The 17,896-nt window shown below is 41.0% G+C and overlaps 2 protein-coding genes across 2 annotated transcripts; one reads left to right on the top strand and one right to left on the bottom strand.

Annotated features, from left to right (window-relative positions):
- Positions 1-116: 116 nt before the first annotated feature.
- On the bottom strand, positions 117-5,505 carry alg12 (ALG12 alpha-1,6-mannosyltransferase). Its single transcript, XM_084909608.1, has 9 exons — positions 5,312-5,505; positions 3,128-3,260; positions 2,849-3,022; positions 2,554-2,748; positions 2,354-2,458; positions 1,674-1,896; positions 1,330-1,499; positions 1,112-1,187; positions 117-658 (listed from the first exon to the last, which is right to left on the bottom strand). The coding sequence occupies exons 1-9, from the start codon at positions 5,468-5,470 to the stop codon at positions 421-423; spliced, it is 1,473 nt and encodes a 490-aa protein (XP_084765734.1). The 5' UTR covers positions 5,471-5,505; the 3' UTR covers positions 117-420.
- A 274-nt stretch (positions 5,506-5,779) lies between these two features.
- Positions 5,780-15,845, top strand: creld2 (CRELD disulfide isomerase 2). Its single transcript, XM_084910779.1, has 10 exons — positions 5,780-6,167; positions 6,328-6,410; positions 6,587-6,697; positions 6,857-6,948; positions 7,808-7,984; positions 8,767-8,865; positions 14,234-14,317; positions 14,484-14,579; positions 15,072-15,212; positions 15,367-15,845. Exons 1-10 carry the CDS (start codon positions 6,024-6,026, stop codon positions 15,423-15,425), a joined length of 1,086 nt encoding a protein of 361 aa, XP_084766905.1. The 5' UTR covers positions 5,780-6,023; the 3' UTR covers positions 15,426-15,845.
- The last annotated feature ends 2,051 nt before the right edge of the window (positions 15,846-17,896 follow it).

Here is a 17,896-nt window from a genome sequence, read left to right on the forward strand (position 1 = left end):
AAGGTTTTCCTTACACAATATCGTAGAGTCTTGTTCTTATCAATGAGACCGAAAAGCTGGTGTTTAGTGTGGAGCCTTAAGGCACACGAGTACAAGAATTCAATGTTTTCACTTCATTTTAAGCATCTCCAGTGTTCAGTGAACTTTATTTTTTTTTTGTTATCCTCTGAGCTAAAAAAAAATAATAATAATACAAAGATTTATTCAGAAGACAAAATAATTTCACGGAGAAAGTGTGGTAGCTCGTTTCCTTGCATGAGAGCAGATAAGATTTACAGATTCATGACTATGTTAATGCAACACTGATAATCTTTTGTAGTGGAAATGTGATACCTGGAGAGATACTTTTTATTATTCTGTAAAAGCACTGTTTTCACAGTAGTGGTCAGCAAATTTAAAGAAAAAAAATCCAACACTTGTTTAAGTCACTGTTTTGATGGCCTTTCTCTCCATCAGCACAGTTTTTCTCTCCAAGTGCACTCTGACAGGAGGGAAGTGAAACACACTGAAGGCAATGTTGCGGTAACCTTCTATGAAGGTCAGAGGCTGATGGGTGTCCTGGAGTAATTCTATGTTGGTCGCATTAGCCTCCATCAATAGGTGCGAGTACATCTGCATAGCTGGGCTCGTGGGGCTCAAGTCCTCACGTTTGTCATATCTGTTGAAAATGGGAAGTAAAGTGTTAAAAATGGTAAAAATAATATTTTAAGTTTACTTAAAAAGCTAAAATAAAAAAATAAATAAAGCTGTATTTATTTTTGTCACTTTGGTCACATTTGATAATGTAACCTGCTTCATAAGGCTTTCACAGACATGTTTATTGAGGTCCAGCATGTCTGACCTGCCTTTCCAAAGTATTTGTACTGCAGTACCTATTCTGAGATTGTAACAATTTCCCCATTTCCAAATGTTACCCATGTTATAATATTTGAAAAAAAACTAAAACTGACAATACAGATACTGAAAACTGAAGTGAGGCCAATTTTTTTCTGAATTCTAAGCTTAACTCAAAACACCCACAAAAAAAATAGAAAATTTAAAACTGTATATTTAAAAAAAAAAAAAAAAAAAAGATTGGTGGACATATTTCAGATCAAAATAAAACACCAACCTCCAGTTTTTGTTTAGTTGTAGGAAGCGTGAAACTCCAGTCTCAGCAGTGTAGGTGTCAATGTGAACAAATACATCTGAGGAAAGACAGCAACAATGAGAGTTCACTAGAAAACCACGATTCTTTATCTCCTGCATTTCTGACAGACTTTTAAATATGTAACTGTGTGAGCGCTCCCTTCAAGAAAGAAAAAAAAAAAAGCTTGATGTGATTCCAACCTGCTGAGGCTGGCAACAGCCGGTGTAGTTCCTGCATTCCTCTGCCTCCAGGGTAGTTGTGGTGAGAAACATAGAGGCAAATACCAGAGTATGCCGTGTTTGCCAACAGCTGGCCAACCACAAATGCAGAACCCAGTTTGTATATCCAGGATTTCTGGTAGTTACACAAACTAAATCACATGGAAGGAGGAAAAAACAAACAAACAAACAAACAAAACAGTAAAAAGCATGACAAACAGCTTCAGCTCTCCAAATTTCAATGTCAATTTTAAGAGAAAGGAAACTTTTTAGGATCATTCACTCTTCTTTCAATATAAGGACAGGTGCCGTACGTTTCAGCTTACATGAAAGAGCAACCACGCGCAGCCACCAAACTGAGCACGGGAAAAGTGTATATGATGAAACGCAGCTCTTTGTGGGGCAACAGTGAGTAGAGCAGAATGAAGCCCACTGTGGGCAGCAGCAGTGCTCTCATTCGCCTGTCAAGGAGGCCAAGGGGGACAAAGAACAGCGTGCAGCCCAGGGCGCGAGGTACAGCAGAGTAGAAGTACCAGAGAAATGGAGAGGTTTACTGGGGAGAACAGTCAAGGACTGCTATAACCAACCAAAAATAAACCAACAACAATGTCATAAAAATTTAATTCAGCAACATCCTTACCTGAGTTTTAACTGAGCTAGAATGCTAAAGGAGACTGGACTCATACAGGAATATTTTAACAAAGGGCATCAACATGCTGTTCATCAACACGCTTTTAAGATACCATGAAACTAAAACATTTATTAAATTAACAATTATAAACTAAGAAATCTGTTGCTGTGAAATTGTGCAATACAAATAAAATGACTGAAATATTCAGTCCAACAAGGAAAGTCATTTTTCCACAGTCAACAAAGTCAACAACTATTTCCATAAAGTGAAATGTCACATTTTCTAATACATTTCTGTGTTTTTCTTGTGGTCGTCATTTCCCCCCCATAGTTTCCCAACTATCAAACAGGATGTGCTGGAATAAATCAAAGGATATTCCCCAGTTGGAACTTTTGTTGAGAATGGTGTTGTACCACAAAACCTGGCCTTCAGGCCACAGGAGCTTCCTCCAGAAGAAGGTATCAACAGCCACTGTCAGAGCTGCAGGAGACAAAGGAAAGCAAACACAAACAGTGATCAGCATGTTTTTAATATTGTTAGACATACACTGTATTTATTATAGATGAACCACTAACCTAATGACAATATCCCAGCAGGAATAGTATATTTCAGCAGCTGCAGCAGCCCCAGCTTCCTGCTCAGGAGCGACATCAGTAACATGAGGCCCATAAAGATGCACAACTCTGACCGGAACACAATGATGACCAAAGCAGACAGGGAGATGAACCGGCCATATCTCTGAGCCATCCATGATGTGAATGCTATAAGAACTGGGCCGAGAATTTTACTCATCATTATAATGCTCGATTATTTAAGTTCCAAAAATAACAAAGAAAGAAACTAGAACTCAAATGAGAGCTGATGGGTTACCTAATGGCAGGGCGAATACATTGGGCAGTGTCCTTGTGCTGTAGAACATTAAATGAAACTGAGATGCACATATAAGGCAGAAAAGGTCTGCAACTGTGGAGCCAAACTGCCTCCTTGCTTCTCTCTGCATGTGCCACAGTGCACCGATGACACACATTCCTAGGGAAGCTCGGACTGTGCAGAAAGAACAGCACATTAAACATCTCTTTAGAGCTTTTAATTACCTTTACATCTCAGTGGTTTGGATACTAAACAACAAAACGTGAGATGGTACGCTACCTATAAGCTGTGTGTAGAACTTTGGAGCATCCAGCAGGGAAGACAGAAAAACAACAGGGGAGGAGAGCGTGGAGAGGAAGAGGGAGCCAAGGAAAGTCCGCGGCACCACACCGGGGAACTCATGATGGTCATACTGAAAAGAAAAAAAAATGGTACTTTCTAAGACTTATACAGCCACACTACCATACAGTGATTTAAAGGAGCTCAAAAACAAGAGTAGATAAAACAATCTAATCTCTCGCTTTCAATCACATCACATGACCCTAAGCAAGACCTGGAATTTACCCAGATGTCATGGATTTTTTTCTCCCTTTTTATCAGAACAAACAAGTAAACTGTCTAAAGCATCTCTGTTATGTTAAAGTCAGGACTCTCTTGGCTGTTCTAAAACATGGATTTCTTCTTTCTAATCATCCTGTAGTTGGTTTTTCATTGTCTCGACTCAGCTTCAAATCATGGAGTGATGCCCCAGTATTTTGCTGTAAATGTTTTTGACTGAATTTGGAATTTATTACTCTCTGCATGTCCAGATATCCAGACCATAAAAAAACAAAAATAAAAAGCCAAACCATGATCCTCCCTCCACCGTGCTTTACAATGTCTTCACAGCATTGTTTCACCCCCTACAATGTACAGTGCATGCTTCTTATAAAGGTAAACCTTAAGTCATTCTCACAGTTACTCTGTCATCTGTGGAAGGATACTACTGACAGCTCTGTGCCATGTAGTATAGTTCATCTTGTAGTGAACACCTAATTAAAAATGTTACAAGCTGTAAAGACTGCTGCAAATATTTTTGCTGTCTATTGGGTTCTTTTTTGTTTTTCCTTTTTGGGGGGGGTGTCTCTAAGTTTCAGGACTGCTTACTGTGCTCTTGACTTATTATTTTTCAGGACACCCTCATCACAGGGAACACAACAGTCCTGCATGTTATCAAGTTGTAATATATTGTGATAAGCAACATTGTAATAAACAATAAAATAGAACAAAAGCATTGATGCCACAACAGAACAGAATAAAGCCCAATAGATACTGATATTGAGTAATTTAAAAATTCCGATATATCAACTTATTGTTTTTCTTTCAGACACACAAAACATAATAAATGTCAGGGAAATCTGTTTATGTGTAGTTATTTATGAGTCTTTACGAAGGTAATAAGACATTTCTGTTTAAAAATGTTTTATTGTCATGACAAGATCAGCTGGTTGTTGAGTTTGTGGCATTTCAAACAGGTTTTACCGCATTTCAAACAGGTTTTACCAGGGTAGCTTCAGAGTGCCCTCTGGTGTACATGCAATGCAACATCAATACTCCGAAAGGTGATTCTCCAGTCTCTTCTTTGGATTTTTTAAATTTTAAATTTCTTATAAATCTTGATAGTGATATATCAGAGCACTACAATGAAGGCAGAAAAGAACTGCAAAACAATGTTAATGCTGAAAGCCAACACTGTAGGTCAAGTCTAGTCAGTTACAAAATTTAGTGACCCTATTATTAGTCCTCATTAGGACCACAGTTATTGGTGGACTCCATGGCATAAATTCAATAGGTCTCTCTTTGTTTGAGGCTTTGATTTTATCCCCAACCCTGGCATCAAAGCTAGTAGTTCCCAGTAGGGTCGAGTTACTCCCATGATGTGCTTATGTGTAGTGCGTTTTGCCTTAAAATAAATCAGGTTAAATAGGAACAGTATACCTATGTTCAGCCACCCTGTCCCTCAGTTTTGGTCACATTTTTTCCCATTTTTCAACAGAGCTCCTGTTATGTTCTCTTGTTTTATTGTGAATGAATGTATTTTTCTAATATTGTGACGTGAATGGGTGAGGATAAGACCACATTTATTTTTTTCTTGTAGCTATAGGTTTACGATGGAACAGTCCACACCGCAGTATAGCTGTCAAACTACTGGTGTGTATGATTTTTATAGCAAGCATCAATAGCAAGCAGAATGTTTGGGACGTAGCATTACATCAAAAGTAGGATTTAAACTGTACCCTCAGCTGTCACATTTTTTTTTTCATAATGTACTTTATATTTAACATCTTTAGGGCCGTAAGAATGATATTCTATTTTTTTAAATGACAAAAAGGGAAATTGAATATTACGAATGTTTTATTTACATCCACGGGTGCTTTCTGTGTCCACTTAGCTTATTAACACATCAAATGGCTGCATGCTTACCTTGTCAAAGTCAAGTCTGTGATACAGAAGGTCGTGTGCCGCCTGTAAGTTGAAGCTCTCCTCAACTTTAGTGAACGGGCAAATAAATAGATGCAAGAGAGCCACGGAAGCTAATAAAAACAACAGTGGTAGCCCCAAAACAGTCCTCTTTTCAGCCATGACAGCTGAAAAAAAAAGAGAAAAGGCTAGTTTTCACTTCCGGCAGTCACAGGAAGTGGACGATGCAGCTTTTACTTTGGCTAAGGCGTTGAGGGGTTTTTATTAGTAGGGCTTTTGAGAAATATTATTGAAACCTAATTTTAAAAAAATGAAAAAAAAAATTATTTTGAATTTACCTTCGAGCTTCCTGATTTTTCCACGTGGGGATGGGGGTTTTTTTTGTTTTTTTCTATTGTCCCGCGCGTGGCGACTCACGATTGGTTTTCCATTTTATTGACAGGCGGTTACAGCCAATCACCACAAGCCACAATTCGATTAAGACGCTGACGCGGAAAACTAGAACCGATTCAGGGTTTTTTTTTCCATGTAACCGGCATGTAAATACCATTTTGTCACGCTTTGCATAGATAACGCTATTTTTCATCTAATGTTAGGAACACCTCGCATAGATGTGTCCGACCACTGCAGCACTTTAACATCAGTGGAAAGCTTGCATGCTAGTGGCTGGAGCGCTCGTCTCCTGATATGAAATTGTGTGAATTGATCTGCTGAGATGCTGTCCACCGGTCCAGAGCTGCGGCTGCTGCGCCTTTTGTCTTGCTTAACTCTTGTCTTACTTTGTCAAGTTACTGACGCCAAGAAGGATTTAAAAAGCGCCTGCAACACCTGCCGGCAAATCACCGAGAACTTCAACAAGGTCAGTGAGCGTTTGCAGACCTTCTTCCTTTGTGTTGTTTTTCATTGTGTTGACGTGAACATACGTCAGTCTAATGTAAGATGCCTGGGTGCCCTTTACTCAGTGCAGGGTCCTTCCTATTTCTGGGCTCAAAAATTAAAATGTCTGCGTTGTATGTCAGGGCTTCGAGAGAACAGCAAACCAGAACTTTGGAGGAGGAAACACAGCCTGGGAGGAGAGGAAATTGTCTAAATATGAGACGAGGTGAGACAGCCAAGAGCCCAGCCTACAGGTCACCCTGCCACAGGTCCTGTGATCTGAGCTGTTTACTTTTCACCAGACCTGCAGGCTTTTGAGCTTCTGTGCTTTCCATAAAATGAAGTTGTTTTCTTTTCTTTTTCTTTGCACTTGTCTCGTCTGCTGCTTTCCTTCCACCCCAGCGAGATTCGGCTGATGGAGATCGTGGAGGGGCTGTGTGACAGCAGCAGCTTTGAGTGCAACCACATGGTTGAGGAGCACGAGGAGCATTTCGAGACTTGGTGGTTCCAGAGGTGGGTTGATGTAAATGACGTGGTTGGATTTTAAAGGGGACCTAATGAGTGATGGACACATGGTCAGGCAGGCTGGCAGATGCTGATCAGGGTTGTTTGCGTTGTTAACCTGCTGTTAAACCTCGTCTCTTCCTGCCTTGTTTTCCTGTTGCAACACAGGAAAACGAAACATCCCGATCTGCACAAGTGGTTCTGCATAGAGACCATCAAAGTGTGCTGTCCAAAGGGAACATTTGGACCCGACTGCAATGGTGAGAATTTACAGATACACCCCCCAGTGCTCCAGTTCCCCCCCCCCCCGTGTTTCATCTTAATTTCAGGGCCTCCAATGTTATTATGAAAACAGGTCGCTTGTGTCATACAAGTTTTGCATTTTTCCAATGCTGTCCCAAGTCGTCAGATCTATAAAACATCTACTTGCAAACAGTCCATTTCTAATTTGCGCCTCCTCTGTTCTCCCAACTGTCACTCAGAAATAAATGTCGGTGTGTGTGCAAGTGGCCCTAAACATGAGCTATGTCATGAGCAATGTTACACCTGACATCTTAAAGGCAGTTTAACAAAACAGTTTACGATGCATCTGTGGCACACATCTTATTATACTGACATCGCTTTAAAATGAGGCTCACTAAGATGTGAGATGAGGAGTCAGGGACAGTATAGAGTTGGGGGCCATATTTGCAACTTATCAGCCGTATTTGAACGCCTCCTTTCAAACCAAATTAACATGGACAACGACTACTTGGCAACCACCTACAGAAGTGCAACACATGAGGAAAAAGGATGTAATACAAATTTATGATTTCACACATTACCGATCTTCTCTTGGTTGTGCCACAGGACCTTTAAAGAAAGATGCTTTTATATTTAGTGAGAGTTTTTGACATAAACATTACCATTACTGAACCATAGTGTTCAAACATCAGTGGTCTCTATATTACTATGTATAGAAAAAACAGTGGCATTGAGTGTTTTTAAAAAAAAAAAAAAAAAAAATCTACCAAAAAAGATTACAGAAGCTACCGTGTACAGAAAAAGAGAGATCCCAAGAGCGAGTTGTAAAATTTGGTTTAAAAGCACAAAAATAATTTGTCTGTCTTCATTTTTAAGCCTGTGTGGGGGGTTCTGAGCGACCCTGTCACGGGAATGGTGCGTGCGATGGAGACGGGACCCGTGGGGGAAACGGGAAGTGCAGCTGCCACCACGGTTATACGGGCGAGTTCTGCGTAGACTGCATCGACGGCTACTTCAACGAAGTGAAGAATGACAGCTTTTCTCTGTGCACAGGTAAAAAAATAAATAATAAAAAACTCAGTTTACCTAAATAATAGAGTTGGGGATCACCATACATCCCACGATACGATATTATCACAATACTTAACGCACGATACGATATTATTGCAATTTTTTTAAAAATATTTTGCGATATTCAGATTCTGTACATAAAGGTAAACTTTATCGATATTCATTTTATCTAATATCAAAGTCTCACTCTCAGTCTTTCTCTCATTTCAGTCAGTTTTATTGTTGACAAACTGAACGGTTTGTATTACAGTCTAGTCCAACTTAACTGAATGCAACCATCTGGTACAATTATAGCTATTCTGAACTATGCAATTTATGAAAACTATGCAGCCCATTCAGCAACTGAAGAATTTGAAAGTAAATTAAAACAAAATATAATTTTACATTAAATAAAAAAGTTTTAAACTTAATTAAAATAAAACATGTCTTAAATTAAAATAAGTAAACTGTCATGTTTATTGCTGCCAAAAAAAAGTTAAACACATTTGGACAGTGAAGGAATGTCAGGATTCTTGCTCAGAAAAAGGAGCTGATCAACATGCTCTGACTTCAGAGCATGTTCTAGTCCACAAAAACTTTTTTGTAACAAAATATCGATTTCTGCTGTCCCTGTATCGATACATTATTAGCAAACAAAATATCACGATACTACACAGTATCGATTTTTTTCCCACCACCCCTACTAAATATGTTACCTGCTGTTGCACCAGAAACTCATCACCAACATGAACATACTGATGGAAATTTGGTCTTCACTTCTGCAGAATGTCACTTCTCTTGCAAGACCTGCACTGGAGCAACCAATCAGGACTGTGATGAGTGCAAGGAAGGCTGGGAGGAAGACGACCAGGAAACTTGTGTAGGTAAGACAACTTGTACTAGCTCTCCATGCTACATGACATTCTCTTAACAAAAGTACTCTGATAAAGAGGTCATCTGAGCTATTGTTCCAACTTTGATTATTATACCACTGGTTGGATAAACCTGCAAATCTCCGATCTTTTTGCTGTTTCATAACAATTTATTGACTACACAAATTGTTGCGAAATCAACCAATAATGGACCAGTTAGTTATATTTTAAACTCAGAACAGTACCAGACCTCGTAAATTCTTGAAAATGTTATTTTTTAAGTACATTTATGTTCATTTTAAAACTTGACGCTAGTAGCACAATTCAGAATGCTAGCACAGGTTCGTCCAATTTAGCCTCAGTTTTCTGTTCTTGGCTCAGGGCTCGCAAAATCGCTAGCCCGACGTCCCGGGGCTAGCGATTTTTCCAGTCGGGCTACCAAAATCTGTCTCTGCCCTGCCTGTCGGGCTATCATAGGAAAATATATTTCAATGCTTTTGCATTCTTTCGGAAATGTAGCTGGGTAATTATGTCATTGGCATCGGTGAGCCACTGTCAATATGTGACATATTGAAATCGTGTTTGAATTTGCGCTTGTTTTTTGCTTTCACTTTGCAATCGCGCGAACTGTTTTATAGAGAGCGACAGCACTGATTGGTGAGTGATGATAATTTGCGCACCAATTCCTCTGACATCGTCTTATCAATCGTTAGCTTACTATGCAAACATGACAAGTGAAATCTCCCGCAGCAAACTTAAACATGTGAGAGGTTGATCGCGCAGAGAATCGCTGAGCGTTATGTGAGTGCGTGTGTAAAAGCAGCAGGATATATATTTTAGTTCTGCTGAGTCAAATAAAACAGGTCAGGGTGAAGAAGTGACAGCCAACGAAAAGCTTACCACAAAACGGAAAGGTTATGACAAATCAGACTATAAGGCAAAAATAAAGTGCAGCTTTATGGTTTCATGGACAAAAGAATTTCTGTGGCTGCGATATGATGAGCTATATAACCAGGGCTGCACATAAGTGGTCCGCAGGTGCGCATTCGCTGTCAAAATAAAAAACGCGCACAAGATAAGAAGTTGCACTGCGTGTTTGCGTACATAAGATTTTCTGGAGGAGGACAGACATTTGTTTAGAACTCTTAAAGATGTCGAAGAAGCAAGCTCCTTTAAGCAATTACTTCGGTGTTCCTCCACATCCAAAGAAATGTCAGAAGGAGTCCGAACCACAAAAGAAGCACGTATTCTCGGAAAAGTGTTTGCAGGAGGTGAGCTGGCTTCAAACAAATGATGAACGCACAGAGATGTGGTGCAGAATGTGCCGTGAAAATCCCACTCTAGCGGACAAAAACAGTGCCTTTTATATGGACGCAAACGCGTGTTGCAACTTCTTATCTGGTGCGCGTCTTTTATTTTGACAGCGAATGCGCACATGCGGACCACTTATGTGCACCCGTGTAAATAACATAATGTTCTGCCGGGTGTGTTGTTGGTTTTCCCTCGATTTCTGAGTCGACAAGCGCCTTTGTTACTGGGACCAGTCATTTTAAGAAAGGCCCCCATTAGAACCCATGAGAAATGCAAGAAATGCATTATTGCTCAGTCTGCAATATCTTTCCCAGAACAAACACCAATTGCAAATAACATACTAAAAATAAACCTGAAAATCAGTTTAGAACAGCGTACTATGTTGCAAAGAGTGAACTACCACTGGCACAATTTAGCAGTCTTTGCAAACTTCAAAAAGCAAATGGCCTCGATCTTGGTTCCACTTGCCTCTTTCCCGTGACTTCAGTGGAAATTTCAAATTCAGGATCTGACACAGACTGATTCATGTTCTACACAGTTCTTACAAATTCATAGAAATTTCTGTTCAATTAGAACCAAGTATTTGAGTTGATGATTGTAATTTTTATACAATGTTGTAATTTGTGTTTAAACAATTTTTTGATTAATGTTTTGTTTCCGTTACAATATTATACTTTAATGTATAATATTGTAACGGAAACAAAACATCAATCAAAAAATTGCTCTCTTTTTTATTCGGGCTACTTAAATTTATTTTGGGCTACCAAAAACTGAAGAGTCCCTGCCCGAAGGACTACCAGGGATTTTGAAATTTTGCGAGCCCTGTGGCTGATACCCGGTGTGGTCTTCTGCTTCTCCAAGGTTTGATCTGCTGTTTATTTAGAGATGCTCTTCTGCATACCTTGGTTGTTTGTTTGAGTTAATCTTGCCTTCTTGAAGGCTTGAAGCAGTCTGAGGGGTATATTATGAAGTGAGATTAATGGCCATGTCAAGCTTAAAGTGGACTAAAAGGCTACATGTATAAAGGCCAATTTATACACCATGGAGTCCTACTTTAAAGAACTGTCATAGGTTTAACACTGTCTATTAGGCTGGATTTAAGAATTAAGAGTTTAAAATCATAACTCAGTGGAAAAATGAGACTAAAACTAAAGCGTGATGTTTCATGTCTACTTTAAAGCAGGCTGACGATCCTTCACCCGTACCTCTGCCAACCCCTGCTTGATTCGTTCCTTTATGTACATTTTCCAGTGTCTCACACACACTCTTTTGGCTGTGTACACAAATTATGGGGGGTACGCCATAATAAGTAGGTTTGGTTGAGCACAAGAATGACAACATCACAGAGCGCAAGTTTGATAACATCATGGAGAAGCTAACGGCTCTCCAACGGGAGATTGAGAGACCAGTGTTGGACTGTTAGAACTGCTTTGAAATTCATATGAGCTGTTCGCACTAAAGTAAAAAGCACCGTCACTTCATGCGGATACCCTTTCAGTGCCAGCTGTGGTCGCAAGGCTGGAGCCGAACAAAAACACCCTGATAACGACTGTGTTTAGACCGTTCTTCCCATTCCACGCAAGGCCACCTGGGTTGGCTGGAAGACTGTTTATTTAGCCTAGCAGGGCGAAGGACACTGTCTCAGCTGAGCTCTGGACACGCACACACATACATATGCACTGATATGCACACACTCATCCCCCCTCCCTTTCCAAACGCCTTCAATGCTTGTTCCCTCCTGGGGAACACGGTGGGTCTGAGCCCGCGCTGGAATGGTAGCGCTGGGCAGGATGGCTGCTGTGTTTGCCTAGGATTACTCCTCACCCCCCACCCAACCCTGTGGCTTGTCACGTGTTCCATAATGTTGTGCTGTGGACATTTATGTGCTTTTTTTTTTTTTTTTTTGTGCAGAGGTCCCCAACCCACGGACCTGTAGTGGGTCGCGAGAGGTCAGGGTGTGAAATTTACCGCTGCTATGTGTGGTGTGAAAATGAATGTTGACCTTTTGGCTGGGGTCAAAGAAAGCATGCCCAAGAACATCCAAGGGTTCGATCCGCCGGTTAGCATCCAAGTCCAGCATTTGTTTAATCAGGCTCACCAACAAATGCTGATCACTGTGGCATCCTGTTCTCATTTTCAATCAGGTCAACAAGACACTTAAGCTTTAAGTGTCGGGTTTCTTGTGGGTGAGCCCTGTCCGACATTCAAATTATTCTTTTGTTTTAAATATATTCAGCAGTGAACACTGCAGCTTTCTTCTTTTTCTCAAGGATAGCCTGGTGGCTGGCCCTGAGTGTGTATGATGAACCGGATTACCCGGGTAAAGCAGCAGCCTCGTTGCACGCTCCAAAGCTATTTAGCCCAGAGACCACGTTTCAATAATTAAATGGAATCTGAAGCATAACCTCTGGTGGCCTGTACCAAAGAGCCTGTGCACAGACACGAGGAACTACTGCAGACACATGACATGATAGGCCAAAGTCCATAACTTTGACTTTGATGGGACACTGATAGTGGTCCACAACCATTATGTTATGCAGGCAGCACGTATGATTCTCATAGAACTCATGGGATAGGTCAAACAGGTTTTATTCCAGGAGTTCATAATTTAAGAATATACATTGCTCAATGTCAAAGGAAAAAGCCGTCCCACTTTACAACATTGGAAGTGTCTGGATCCAAGCGTTTCAACTTCTCCAGGATGGAAATGTCACATTTTACCTGTTTACAAAGTTTCATGGTGGTTCTTGCTGTATTTGATAGTCACACATTGTGTTGTGGCATTTGGTTACAAAACAAAGTTGCCTTCTGTAAGGAAAGCCTCCACCAAAACAGGGCCTTGACACTGTCAGGAGAATGACTGATGTCCATTTGATCAGGTTCTCCTGGAGACGGGCACCAACTGCTCTTTGAATGGTCACAGGTGAATCTTGAGGCAGTGTAATAGTCAAACATTTTTGCTTTCACCCTCATTCTGCACCCACAATAGATAAAGCCAGAAGAAAAATGTTTTTGAACACAATTAAAATATAATGATCTATATCATATCTATGATGCATATAAGATTAATCCCACAAACTCTTTGAGGTTTACAGGCAGGGATAGCTCAGTAGGTAGAGTGGTGGCCCCATGATCGGAAGGTCGGGGGTTCGACTCCACTGAACGGCTACCCTGAGGTACCCCTGAGCAAGGTACCGTCCTTACACACTGCTCCCCGGGCGCTGCATTGGTGGCTGCCCACTGCTTCACTGGGTGAATGGGTTAAATGCAGAGGAACTATTTCCCTATGGGGACATACACACACACTTTACACTTTTACACTTACACAGAGAACGGTCTGAAACATAGAAAATGTCCAGTGAGCGGCAGTTCTCTTGATGAAAATGCCAAAGTTCAGAAGAGAATGGCCAGACTGCTTTGAGCGAGTAGAAAGGCAACAGTAACTCAAATAACCGCTTGTTATAACCAAGATATGCATAAGAGCATTTCTGAATGCACAACACATTGAAGTTTGAAGCAGATGGGCTACAGCAGCAGAAGACCACACCGTGTGCTACCCCTGTGACCTAAGAACAGGAATCTGAGTTCTCACCGGCTCACCAGAAGTTGGAAACTAGGAGTTCGGAAAGATGTTTCCTGGTCTGACAAGTCTCGATTTCTGCTGCAACATTCAGATGTTGAGGTCATAACTTGGTGTCGTAAAATGATAAGTCCTCAGAATCCACAATGTTCAGAAAACCTTGGAAAATACTGATACTGAATATGATTGCAATTTCATATTGGCACTCATGGGCTGCCCCAAACACACCCATGTGGTGACTACTGAAGACTTAGCATTATCTATTGACTGTGATGAGCATCAGTTCATCATTATTAATAGGTGGATTTAATGCTAGTTTAGTCCCTCTAAGTGTTATATAGGAAGCATTTCCTATAAACAAAACTCAGGTCGGTCAAAATGAAAACCTACGTGACAGTTTTATAAACTACCATAGATTTTGAAAGAATGATCAGCAGATGGCGCTGTGTGGTTGCCAGCCTGTTTGATGGCTCTCTGTCTGTGTTGCAGATGTAAATGAGTGTTCCAAAGACCCTGTTCCATGCAAAGAAGATCAGTACTGCCTCAACACAGAAGGTTCCTACTCTTGCAAGGGTAAGAGGTCATATGCCAAACAGTAGCTTTTGGAGCAGTGTGGAAATTTGCTTCCAGTGAACTTATCGCTGTTAGATGTTTCATATTACAATGTCTGATTGTTATCCATTTACTGACAGTTTTGTGAGACCTATCTAACTTTATTCTGTATGATTGTTCCTCAAAGCCTGTGATAAAGTGTGCTCCGGCTGCACTGGAGCCGGTCCCGATAACTGCCAGGCTTGTGCCAGTGGGTACCAAGACACAGAGGGAACCTGCACAGGTATTATTCACTATTTGAAAGATTTCTGACACTACGTTAAAGTGTCAGTCTCCACTTTGAGTTTAATACAAATGAAGCCAAAAGAAGCAGTCCTTGGAAGTAAATTCTTATTGCTTCCATGCTGGCGACCTGTCCAGGGTGGACCCTGCCTCCCGCCCTATGACATGTCATTAATGTGCATACTGTAAGCATGAGTCTCTCATCACAGTTGGATGCAGGCTTAACTTTAGATCACTTTATATTTGCATATTTACATCTTCCCTTTATGTGTCTTTAATTGTTGTAATAAGAAAGGATATTGTGAGTTCCAGACTGCTGTGGATGGACAGAACCTCTTAATTCTACCCTTGGAAAGTCTGTTTTAGTTCCCCTTAACTGATGTCACATTTGTAAGGATAATGCATTTTTGGGTTGCACCCATGAAAAACTTCTCTATACATTTTATCTATATATTCGATTTTTTTAAAATGTATTTATTTAAATCTTTGCCAGATGTGGATGAGTGTTCGCAGTCAGAGCCAGTGTGCACAAAAGAGCACCAGGAGTGTGTCAACAATCAAGGCAGCTACACGTGCATCTGCTCTGAAGGCTACGAGGAGCGAGATGGGGAGTGTGTGCAAACACAACAGCCAGGTGAGGATGAGTGTTGGCATGAGGTAGCACAATACCCATTCTAACAAGTTTTCAGTAGTAATTTAGGATGTGAGGATGTTATTTAAGCAACATGTTTACTTTGTGTGCTTCACTGACTGCAGTGTGATTAATTCTATACGTTTTCCTATGTTAGGTACAGCCGAGGAGTCGGAAGCATCTGAGGCAACCGCGAGTCCACACGGAGAGCTTTGATGTCACAAACGGGGACCAGGAAGAACAAACTGTTGACATTGCTGCACATTCGAAGCCACTCCGTCATAAAACTGTCAACCACATGCACTTAATGAAACAACGAGAGCCGAGAGGACGTCGATTTCCAGCGGAGGATGATGAACAGAGAAAAAAACAAACAAAGACCTTTTACGCTCTCACCATGCTGGGTGTTGCTTTTCTCCAGTGTGCTCAGACTTGTTGTCTTTGTCTTATATGGTTTTAAAAAGCAACGATGTTTCAATAAAGATTCATTATGTGAAGTTTATCAAAAACTGACCGATGTCATCGGAATGTGGATGCTTTCAGCTTTGGGAGTTTTTGTGTATGTTGCAGCAATCATGCATTACCACAGGATGGCAGTATAGTCTTATGAAATAAAGATGCTCCAGCTTTAAACCATCTGGACAGGACTAGACGGTGCTTCTCTTGCCCTGATATCTCATAAATATTTTGAAGCTAGGCCAGATTACAGCTGCGTATTGTCCATTATATTCAATATCAACATCATTCTTATTTCCACCAACATTAACCCTCACTTATACCACACGGCCTGATTCTACATGACGTCTGCTTGGTCTTGCAAACCCGAACCATCACCTACCCTTGATTGGCATGCTTTTTGGAAAGGCCCTTCCTCTGGCCCTGTGGGGATCAAAACACATTTTTCTAACCTAAGTCTCACCTTGCGGTAAATCTTCCCAGCTTCCTCTGTGATGATGTCAGCTGTTTTGACTGCAAGGCCCTCTAAGACATAAGAAAGGGCAAGTAAAGGCCTGTCTAATCTAGCAGTGAGGCAGCAGAGAGCCCACCTCTCTGCCTACTGTTAACTCCACCATATGGAAATGGGTTTTCTGGAGGCATAGGAATATGGAGTATATATATATATATATATATATATATATATATATATAATTGCCAAAGCAGAAAATTAGTAGAAGGAAAAAAATGAGCAAACTTGTCCTTCTTTAAAATTCATGACTTATAGCTCTAGCAAGACTGTTTTTTCTTTAGGAGAGCACCAGTATGAGTCAGCGTACTGACTAATACATGAGTCAGTGTACCTATTATTGATGCTACAACACCCATCTAGGTGAGTTTAGCTGTTATGAGATGTACACTGTATTTGTTATGATGCTTCCACCGCCGCCTCAGCCGCAGACCAGCTCAAGCGGGGATCATCATGTCGCGGCGAGCTGATGCAGAGTGACCAGGCACCATGAGTAATCACTGTAAATTCACCTGGTTTTTTTTCTCTGACGCACAGGGCTTTTCTTATTTATTGCACTCCGAGGCAGTGGCGCAGCAGAGATTTTGTGATTCACTCACAGCGCCCGTCTTATCAGGCCGCGGCACAAAGTGGGATTAATTTCACTTATCTAAGATGCACAGTCACTCTGTTTGGACTGCTGACTTTCTGGAGTCGGGGGGTATTTCTTGAAGCTGAATGCCAAAATGTGAGATAATTTTCTGCGATTATCAATGTGGTTCTTGTTGTCACAGTTTGTGAATGTTCTGTGGTTCATGCTCACTTTACTTCCCTGGAAGTTAATCATCAGTGTCTCAACAAAGTCAGAGAAGCAAGTTTCACAGGTCTGAGGCTATCTTGTATTACATCTGTAGACTCATTTCAGATTCTTAGTACACTTTCCTGCAGTAGGTTTTACATGTCATGTTAAATACTGTGCAAAAGTCTCAACCCGCTTATCATTTCTTAAAATATTTTGTTTCCAAAGAGCCAGACCTTCTTGTCACTTTAAAAGTGGCTTTGAGCAATAGCTCTCCAAAGGTGTCTGAAGGTCTTTCAAAGTTTTCTTTGTCCATTGGTTAGTTTTTCACTCATGTTCAGGAACTTCGCGCTTTTAGGGCTTTGGAAATTGAAGTGAGTGACGTTAGGTTGAGGGTCTGAGGACACCTGAGGAATGGAGAAGAAGTGTACTGGTGTGTGAGCATCATTCTTGTCTCAGGAACAAGAGTGATTTGAAAAGCTGTAGTGACTACAGAAGGTTTTGATGAGCTGTACCATGAAGACATGGGAAAGAGTTTTCCAGGTTAAGAAGAGAGGTGACGAGTTGCACTGTGTCTTTCTGGATCTGTAGTACTGTAGTGCAGGGCATTTTTGAGGACAGTGGTAAGGTGTGCAGTAGGAGTGATGGATGGATTCGAGTTGGGGGTGGGACTATATCAGGGATCGGCTTTGTAAGAGAGTGCCAGGAGGGTGGTGACTGCTTGAAGGATAGCAGATTTACAAAGACGGTAGTGAGAGCTGCTATGATGCAAGGTTTTGAGATGTTGGTCAGATTGAAAGACTGAGGTGGCAGAATTGAAGATGTTATGGTTTTAGTTAGGAGTGGGCATGACAGACAGGATGAGAAATGAGTACATCAGAGGGTCAGCTCAGGTCGAGCAATTTGGAGACAAAGTTGCAGAGACAAGGATGAGATGGTTTGGAA

This window comes from Perissodus microlepis, chromosome 17, assembly GCF_051167445.1.
Source record: "Perissodus microlepis isolate ML-2025 ecotype Zambia chromosome 17, ASM5116744v1, whole genome shotgun sequence".
Taxonomy (NCBI): Eukaryota; Metazoa; Chordata; class Actinopteri; order Cichliformes; family Cichlidae; genus Perissodus; species Perissodus microlepis.

Coding starts and splice junctions, on each gene's coding strand:
- alg12 (XM_084909608.1), bottom strand. CDS start 5,470: ATGGCTGAAAAGAGGACTGTTTTGGGGCTACCACTGTTGTTTTTATTA. Junction 3,023..3,127: donor GTTCTACACACAGCTTATAG/GTAGCGTACCAT, acceptor CTTTCTGCACAG/TCCGAGCTTCCCTAGGAATG. Junction 1,188..1,329: donor GCTGTTGCCAGCCTCAGCAG/GTTGGAATCACA, acceptor GTCTTTCCTCAG/ATGTATTTGTTCACATTGAC.
- creld2 (XM_084910779.1), top strand. CDS start 6,024: ATGCTGTCCACCGGTCCAGAGCTGCGGCTGCTGCGCCTTTTGTCTTGC. Junction 6,949..7,807: donor ATTTGGACCCGACTGCAATG/GTGAGAATTTAC, acceptor TTCATTTTTAAG/CCTGTGTGGGGGGTTCTGAG. Junction 8,866..14,233: donor CGACCAGGAAACTTGTGTAG/GTAAGACAACTT, acceptor TCTGTGTTGCAG/ATGTAAATGAGTGTTCCAAA.